Consider the following 9,553-nt stretch of genomic DNA (forward strand, 5'->3'; position numbering starts at 1 on the left):
GAGGCCATCAGTTTTTTGCAGGCTCACGGCTGGATTTTAAATTTACAAAAATCTCAGTTGGTACCGTCACAAAGACTCCAATTCCTGGGAGTTATAATGGACACCCATCTTCATCGGGTTTTCCTCCCGGAGATAAAGGCCAGGGATCTGGTCACCCTAGTCCAGGAGATTCTCAGGGCTCAGAGCATTTCAGTATGGAGGTGCCTCAAGCTCCTGGGGAAAATGGTGGCGTCATTCGAGACGCTTCAATTTGCCAGGTTCCACTCTCGGAGGTTCCAATGGAACATTTTGTCAGCCTGGTCAGGAAACACTTTGACCATGAAATCCGAGATGATAGTGCTGTCTTCGGACACTCAGGAATCCTTGAAATGGTGGACAGAAGTAGATTCCCTTCAGTGGGGTCGGTCATTGCAGACCTGGGACTGGTTGGTAGTAACTACCGACGCCAGTCTCAGGGGCTGGAGGGCAGTAGTCCTGGATCTCAGGCTTCAGGGCTTGTGGACGGCAGAGGAATCAGCGTTACCGATCAACATCTTGGAGCTGAGAGCTGTCTGGAAAGTGATTTCCTTGGCGGGAGACAGGTTACAGAACCTCCCTTTGAGGATTCAGACCGACAATGCCACAGCTGTGGCGTATCTGAATCACCAGGGAGGTACACGCAGCAGATTGGCCATGTGGGAAGTGTCCAGAATCTTCCTATGGGCGGAACAGAATGTTCCAGCTGTATCGGCTATATTCATTCCAGGAATAGAGAACATAGAAGCCGACTTCCTGAGCAGGGAGGAGCTCAAGGAAGGGGAATGGAGCTTACACCCTCAGGTGTTTCACCAGATCACCTCGAGGTGGGGAATCCCGGATGTGGACCTGATGGCATCCAGGGTCAACCGTCAAGTGCCCAGGTTTTATGCCAGAACGAGGGATCCACTGGCGGAGGCAGTGGATGCCATGACTATTCACTGGCAGGGAGATCTCCTTTATGCATTCCCACCAGTACCAATGTTACCGAGACTTCTGAAGAAAATACAGGGGCAGAAGGTTCCAGTGATCTTAGTGGCCCCAGATTGGCCAAGGAGGTCCTGGTACTCGAGGCTTCAGAGGTTGTCTGTGGACTCATGGCGACTACCTCTGAGACCAGACCTTCTAAGACAAGGCCCATTCAATCACCTGGATTCCGATCGATTGATTTTGACGGCCTGGCTATTGAAACCACCATTTTGAAAAGAAAAGGGTTTTCTGAGGCAGTAGTACAGACGATGATAAAAGCCAGAAAAGCTGTATCTTCGGCAAATTATTATAGAGTCTGGAAGACTTACATTCGATGGTGTGAGAGAAGAAAGGCTCATACATCTCATTTTAAGCTATCAAGAATGATGGAATTCTTACAAGATGGTTTTTCATCGGGCCTAAGCCTTCAGTCACTGAAGGTGCAGATTTCGGCCTTGTCCATCTATTTCCAGAAAAAGATAGCCATTTTGCCGGAAATTCAAACCTTTTTACAAGGAGTATCCAGGTTGAAACCTCCATACAAGCAACCAGTAGCACCTTGGGATCTATCACTGGTTTTGGAATGCCTTCAAAAGGCACCTTTTGAACCTTTAAGGTCGGCTGACTTTAAGTTTCTCACGTGGAAGCTAGTGTTTTTGTTAGCAGTAGCATCTGCTAAAAGAGTTTCAGAATTGGGAGCTTTGTCATGTAAATCTCCCTTCTTAATTTTTCATGATGACAGGGCTGTTTTAAGAACAGTGCCTCAGTTTTTACCGAAGGTGGTATCTACCTTCCATTTAAATCAGGAGATAGTTCTACCTGTGTTTCAACCCCCAGAGGGTTCTAAGAAAAGGGACAAGTTGAGAACTTTGGATGTTGTGCGTGCCTTACGCATATATGTGGACAGAGTGAAGAGTGTCAGGAAGACTGACACATTGTTGGTATTGTATGACGTACACAAAATTGGTTGGCCTGCATCTAAGCAGACTATTGCTAGGTGGTTGCGGTCTGTGATAGCCTTTGCATACACCAAAGTGGGTAGACCAGTACCGGCCAAAATAAATGCGCATACCACCAGGTCAGTTGCCACCTCTTGGGCGGTTCGACATGGGGCCACAGCTGAGCAGGTTTGCAGAGCTGCCACTTGGTCATCTGTTCACACATTTGCCAAATTCTATAGATTCCATGAGTTCGCGTCGGAGGACGCATCATTCGGGCGAGCAGTGCTGAGAGCTGCAGACCTGAGCGTACCCTCCCAAAGGACCGGCTCTGGAACGTCCCAGTGTTGAGCTGTGTCACCAGGACCATTGAAAGAGAAAAAGGGATTTTTGTAAGAACTTACCGTTCGAATCCCTTTCTCTGATATGGTCCTGGTGACACAGCGATCCCTCCCTTACGCTCAGTAAGTATGCCAGAAGTTTCATGATGTTCATGTTAAAATGGTTAAAAGTTAACAGTTTCTGTTATAAAATGTGCATATAATATGTGCAGGCGTTTGTACTGAGTTAATGTATTCCAGTGGCTTTGAAAGATGAACTGAAGAGTCCAGGGATGCAGTAGGGGAGGAGCCTACCCTCTAAAACTTTAGGATAGGTGCCTGGCTCCTTCGGACCCTCCTACATCCCAGTGTTGAGCTGTGTCACCAGGACCATATCAGAGAAAGGGATTCGAACGGTAAGTTCTTACAAAAATCCCTTTATATTCATCGCAAATCGGACTCTATTCGATCCCTGCACATTTATTTTTTTGGGCCTGGGGAAAAAAATCCAGCATCAGCAAAAACCCGTGGATTGGTGTTTTTGTTTAAAATCCACATGGTTTTGCCAAAAAAGTGGCAGCACGGGCAAAAATGTATTAAACATCCATGATTGAATACAGATAGGCAAAACTTTGGCAGATTTTTCGCCTGCCAAAAAATTTGGCCGGGATTGAATACCCCTCCAGTGTTCAGTGTAACTGCTGTGTTCCCCATTAGGGGGTGCAGCCACTAGAGCAAAACTTTGGCTTTCCCAGCCAGTTAAGTTGCTTGTACTGGTGGTCTCTGTTTAGCTGGCATTCCCATTATCATATTAGACCTCAATCACAATGTATCGTACATCGGTGTACAAGACTCCTCTGCACCTCTAATGAGAAAGTATTCATACTATTCCCATTGACACTAAAACATGACATTGTTAGCATGGACAATAAGCTGCAAAGATACTGTGTATTGCCCATTTAATGGGTTAAAGCAGGACAGGACAACCTGTGGCTCTCCAGATGTTGTGAAACTACAAATCCCAGCATGCCTTGCCACAGTTTTAACACTCCCTTCTAGCAAAACTGTGGCAAAGCATGCTGGGATTTGTAGTTTGACAACATCTGGAGAGCCACAGGTTGGCCAGGCCTGGGTTAAAGTATCAGTGTGCTTCAGTATGTACTGATGCATCCTATATGTAATGTCCACATCAAACCCTTGGGCTAATAATTACCTCCCTGCATGTCACACACACACACACACACACACACACACACTTAAGGTGCATACACACTGTACACTTTTTTGACCAATTTGGTTGAAAGACCGTTCCATTGAACCCAGTGTCCTGGACGAAAGGTCTAGCTACATTTTTATAGGTTCTTTTCGAAAGATATCCAAATTGAGCTGCATGAACAGTTGACGAACAATCTTGATGAACAACTGGCGGTTATGCGTATCATCTTTCGTCCAGGACACTGGGTTCAATGGAAATGTCTTTCAACCAAATTGGTCCAAAAAAAAAATAATTGTACAGTGTGTATGCACCTTTACTGTGACATTCTCCCACTGCATTGTGTAACGAGACAGGGTTTCCTGTATAATGTAAACATGACAGGTCAATATGATAGTAACTAAACAATCTTCCTCCCTCTCCTTGTTTTTAGATTGGCCGATCAACAGAAAGTCCAATTGACTTTGTCGTGACGGACACGATTTCTGGTAACCAGAACGATGAGACTCAGATTACACAAAGTACAATTTCCAGATTTGCTTGCAGGATAGTCTGTGACCGAAATCCGCCGTACACAGCTAGAATCTTTGCTGCAGGATTTGACTCCTCCAAAAATATCTTTCTCGGTGTAAGTAGTATTTTTGGAAACTAAAATAAAATTTTGTTATAAAATTATTCCATTTTATTGTTTGAAATCAATTAAGTTTTATATTCTGATTTTTTTGGATTCAAATCCGATTCTAATGTTACACCATGTGTCTAAAAGACTTAGGCCCTTATTCTGTTTCACTCACAAAGGCAAATTCCTACTCAAATGGACAAAACCATGTGCACTGCAGGGGGGGGGGGGGGACAGATGTAACATGTGCAGAGAGAATTAGATTTGGGTGAGTTATTTTGTTTCTGTGCAGGCAAAATACTGACTGCTTTATTTTTACACTAATATAGATCTCACTTTGAAGTATAACCCCACCCAAATCTAACACACTCTGCACAAGTAACATCTGCCCCACCTGCAGTGCAAATGGTTTTGTCCATTTGAGAAGGAATTTGCCTTTGCGAGTGAACCAGAATAAGGGCCTTAATGTAGACATCAAGTCTGGCGAGAACTTTTTCCACTTTGACCACAAAATGATGTCATCAGTTATAGGGGTCGATCCTACTAGCCACAATGAGTTTATGGGCGCGAATCATCACGGCAGCAGCCACAATTTCCGGCAGCCGGAGTCCGCAGAAAAGTACTCGCTGCCCCACAGGATAGCAAGCAATTTTCAGCGAATAACGGCATGCAAAAGAGGCAAGATCGGTTGGCATTGAAACTGCACCTAGCACCCTTCGTGTTTAATAGGATCGCCCCCATAGTATGTATGCCAGGTTCGCATTGGAAAGGCACAGAGCTGGCTAAATATAAATTCTGCTCATTACCATGGTGTAACATCTAAACCAATGAAAACTGTTATTGTATTTCTGATTGCCTTGCCCCACATTTGTGGATGAATGAGATGTCCGTGTATGGGCCCAGGTTAGACGATACCGGATTAGCTAATTAGTGTCACATCCCTTCAGTTATAGTTGATTTTGTGATTTTTAGTTTTCTGAAGTAAGGGTGACTATTTAGATGGTTATTAAAGTTCCATCAGAAATATAATAATGGTGATCTTACAGAAGCTCAAGCATTATATAGCTATCCAAATATAAGTCCAAATGACAAATAAGCCTGTATTTTCCATTTCTGACCAGGCAGGTTTTGTTCCCCTAGTGGAGAAGCACTGTGTAAAGTTTTTCTATTCACATTGTAGTAAATTGCGCTAGAATTGTTTTTGAATTGCTTATCCCGGGGGCCTTTGTCCAGATATACTCAGCTTGTGATTGGTTCCTGGCTGAGCATACATTTTAATTGCTTTTACATCACAGAACATAAAGTGGCGATATCCAGTTACACTGGAACAATCCATCAGAGTGCAGTTATAGCAAGGTGTAATGTGTCTGTGATGTAGATGGGGATTGGTTGGGGGGCGGGGGGGGGGGTGGAATGCAGGAAGTGATTGTACACCTTGCTGTATTGTGGACTGAGGCTGAAGGGTATAGTTTGAATCCTGTTTAACATGGCAGCAGTTATAACGCTCGTTTAAAGTGGACCAATGGAAACTTCTTCTTTCCAGGTCAGGCTATTGGTAGAAGGAGAGTTCTCCGTACAGCTACAGTGATTAGGACTAAGTATGAATAGACCGTCATGTGCTGTACCTTAAGAAAACTGGACATGTTTTCTTCCCGCTTCTAGGAGAAAGCAGCTAAATGGAAGAATCCTGATGGTCACATGGATGGATTAACCACGAATGGTGTTCTTGTAATGCATCCAAAGGGAGGTTTCACAGAAGAATCGAAGCCCGGTGTATGGAGGGAGATATCTGTCTGTGGTGACGTGTACACACTCAGAGAAACCAGATCTGCGCAGCAGAGAGGAAAGCTGGTATGTACTTACATGTGTGGTGTATGAGTCACGCCGTTGTGTGTCCTGTAGGATGCTGATAGCTGTGTATATATATTTGCTCATACTCTATACACCAGGCATGTCCAACCTTGGCCCTCCAGCTGTTGAGAAACTACAAGTCCCATCATGCCAAAACTATTGCAAGGCATGCTGGGATGTGTAGCTTCACAATAGCTGGAGGGCCAAGGCTTTTAACCATGTAAAACGTTTGTAGAGAATGAGAGATGTATATTAAGTGTGTATGTAATGTTCATCCCGATATTGGAAGTCCCTATAGATTTCGGTTTGGCTTAAAGGACGTCCTAGTGACTTCTAATGGTATCTGGATGACCTGTCTAAAGCAGGCATGGCCCTCCAGCTGTTGTGAAACTACAAGTCCCATCATGCCTTGCCACAGTTTTGCTATTAGGTAATGCTAAAACTATGGCAAGGCATGCTGGGATATGTAGTTTCACAACAGCTGGAGGACCAGAGTTTGAACATGCCTGGTCTAAAATAATTTGATCGACATTATTAAAAGGTCGCCATATAGGGGGGAAATTGTATCCATGCAACCACTATGGGTGAGGTTCTCAATCCCTTTAATCATATTTACAAGACACCGCTATATTCATGTGGCCAGTAAAATATCGTGCACTAATATATATATTTTCTTGTCGCACCAGGTGGAAAATGAAACCAACATTCTTCAAGACGGTTCTCTTGTTGATCTGTGCGGCGCAACCCTACTCTGGAGAACAGCGGACGGCTTGTTTCACACTCCGACGCAGAAACACATCGAAGCGCTAAGACAGGAGATAAACGCCGCCAGGCCTCAGTGCCCTGTTGGATTAAACACTTTAGCTTTTCCAAGTATTAACCGCAAGGATGTAGTGGAAGAGAAGCAACCTTGGGCTTACCTTACCTGCGGCCATGTGCACGGATATCACAACTGGGGTCACCGGAGCGACACAGAAGCCAACGAGAGGGAGTGTCCTATGTGCAGAACAATTGGTCCCTACGTGCCTCTCTGGCTGGGCTGCGAAGCTGGATTTTACGTAGATGCTGGCCCTCCTACACACGCTTTCAGCCCCTGCGGACACGTCTCCTCCGAGAAGTCTGCCAAATATTGGTCTCAGATCCCACTTCCTCACGGCACCCACGCGTTTCACGCCGCCTGCCCTTTCTGCGCTACGCAACTGACTGGCGAGGAGAGCTGCGTTAAACTTATTTTCCAAGGCCCCATTGACTGAGCTATTTATATCTGACCATAAATAACATTTTGTTAATAAAAACGAAACAAAAAAAATTTAAAAAATACTGTGAAATTTTCACCACTAATACTAAAAATTTTACTTTTTTATAATTTTATTAAAGGGGATCAAATGACAGAATATTTTGTGTCCTCCTATTGATCAGATGTCAGCAATTTGGCATGTCTACCAGCAACTTATACATGGAATTTCTTTTCATTTTATCCCTTTCTTTTTATTTGGTTCAGATTATATTTGTAAATGAGTTTTAATACAGTCTTTTTGTTGTAAAGCGGAATGTTCAGTAGTTAATTAAACTAACATTCCTTAAGTTCTCCCACCCCCAATTTTATTTTTTCTTTGATTATAATTTATAACTGTAGGTTCGTGCTGCTGCTTAATGTCCACCTTTCACCTACGCAAGGTGGGCCGAGCCAATATTCCTTGGGCGTGAGTCGCAATGCACCTTTCAAAACCCGTGCAGTTCCTCTTTCCTGCCTGGGGTGTTGCGGTCTGCTTTGGTGTCTGTCACATTGTGGCCTGTATCTCCGTACAGACCAGACTGTACTAAAAGCACCAGAGCAGACTGACACCCCAGGCAGGAAAGACTAACTGCACGGGTTTTGAAAAGTGCAGTGTGCTAGACTGAACACTAGACTGAATCTTGGCTCCGCCTACACAATGGCCGCCTTCATTGAGTGTAGGCCAAGGTTTCTCAAACTGTGGTACATGAGCCTTTGGGTACTTAAGCTGGATAATAAGGGTTGCTTTGTATATGCTTATATCCAGCGCGTTGGTACTTCAAATAAATGAACGTTGAGAATCCCTAATGTAAGTGACGGCCATTTTTTTTTTTAACTCTTTCACGAAGTATCTCAGAGGAAACTATTTCATTACAACGATAAACCCCTCTCTGTCAGAGGCAGAATCACACTGCAGTGCCTTTTTACAGCAGGGTCCACAACCTCTTCCCTTGCAATGTCCTCCCCTCTATCTCAGTGCTTACCAGGTCTGTGACATGTTTAATGAGTACCAATCTGCTTTTTGTATACCTATATTGTTTGCGAATACTGTAATCCAGGGGAAGGCAATGTGTGGGCACTACAGCTGTTTCGGAACTAAACATCCCCAGCAGGCTCTGCAACAGTTTTATTGTTAGGGCATGCTTAAACTGTGGCAAGGCATGCTGGGATGTGTAGTTCCACAGCAGCTGGAGGTCTCACGTTTCCAACCACTGCTGTAAACCCTTTTTTTCCCCTTTTTTGTTTTGATCTCACAAGCTGATGGACTTACAGGGGGAATTCATTTAGCCGCTGAGTCGCACAATGTGGGTGTTTATGGGAGGAAACAGATCACTTGTCTTATATTAGCAAGTGAGATACAGGCAACCATCTTGGCTACCTGAATCCTCCCCAATAGGATCGTGGAGCATCCTTTACGCTTCATTGTGTGAGGACCTGTTACGGTGGCCTGACAGTGCAAGGGCTTAATCACAGGGCTTAATGCAAACAAATGCAATTATTCAGAATTCCAATATTTGTTCTTGTCATTTTCTTCTGACCAGTTCTCTGAATGAATGTACCTATTTTATTGTCCTTCCAGTTCTGCTTCCTTTGCAATCGGTTTAGTCTTAAATAAAAGTGAACACAGCCCGGAGTGTGCTTGTGATGAAGCAATCGTGAACAGCGCTATATAAAGGTTCTTGCTGCACAGAGAATGTTAATGGTTTGTACCTTGTTTGGTAACCTAATAATGATATGTGTAATTTACTTTGAAGGTTTGGTAGACTATGAGGTGCCATGTATGTGACATCCATCATGAGAATTCAGCGGCACACCCTGTATGTACTCGCCGCAGCTCCGTTACAGTCAGAAGATCAGTTTGTTTTGGAATGTGTGCTCCAGGCACTATTGAAAGGTTTCCCGTAATAGGAGGATATGACATCACTCAAGACTGTTACAGATGTGTAGTATGTAGAGCAGGTTACTAGTCCTTGGGTAGAATGGGTGAGCTATTTTCACTAATGTTAGGGTTCCAGATGCTGGTGTGAGGAGCCAGTAAGGAAATTCTTACTGTCCATAACTGCCAGTTACAGGGTTCTGCACACCAGCATCTGGAACCACTTGTTCTACATAGGCTCCCACACCAGCACCTGGAACCGCTTGTTGTGCGTAGGCTCCCAAACCAGCACCTGGAACCGCTTGTTGTGCGTAGGCTCCCGAACCAGCACCTGGAACCGCTTGTTGTGCGTAGGCTCCCGAACCAGCACCTGGAACCGCTTGTTGTGCGTAGGCTCCCGAACAGCACCTGGAACCGCTTGTTGTGCGTAGGCTCCCAAACCAGCACCTGGAACCGCTTGTTGTGCGTAGGCTCCC

The 9,553-nt window shown here is 44.6% G+C and overlaps 1 protein-coding gene across 2 annotated transcripts in view; it reads left to right on the forward strand.

Moving 5' to 3' along the window:
- PELI2 (pellino E3 ubiquitin protein ligase family member 2) overlaps window positions 1–8,008 on the forward strand; it is a 67,676-nt gene extending 59,668 nt beyond the window's left edge. For both annotated transcript variants that reach the window (XM_083167447.1, XM_083167446.1), the window contains exons 4-6: window positions 3,889–4,083; window positions 5,737–5,925; window positions 6,612–8,008. In XM_083167447.1, the coding sequence (XP_083023573.1) occupies window positions 3,889–4,083; window positions 5,737–5,925; window positions 6,612–7,178 (951 nt within the window). In that variant the 3' untranslated portion in view covers window positions 7,179–8,008. The remainder of the gene's footprint in view (window positions 1–3,888; window positions 4,084–5,736; window positions 5,926–6,611) is intronic.
- The last annotated feature ends 1,545 nt before the right edge of the window (window positions 8,009–9,553 follow it).

The sequence above is a fragment of the Crinia signifera genome, chromosome 12 (assembly GCF_055691185.1).
Source record: "Crinia signifera chromosome 12, ASM5569118v1, whole genome shotgun sequence".
Lineage (NCBI taxonomy): Eukaryota > Metazoa > Chordata > Amphibia > Anura > Myobatrachidae > Crinia > Crinia signifera.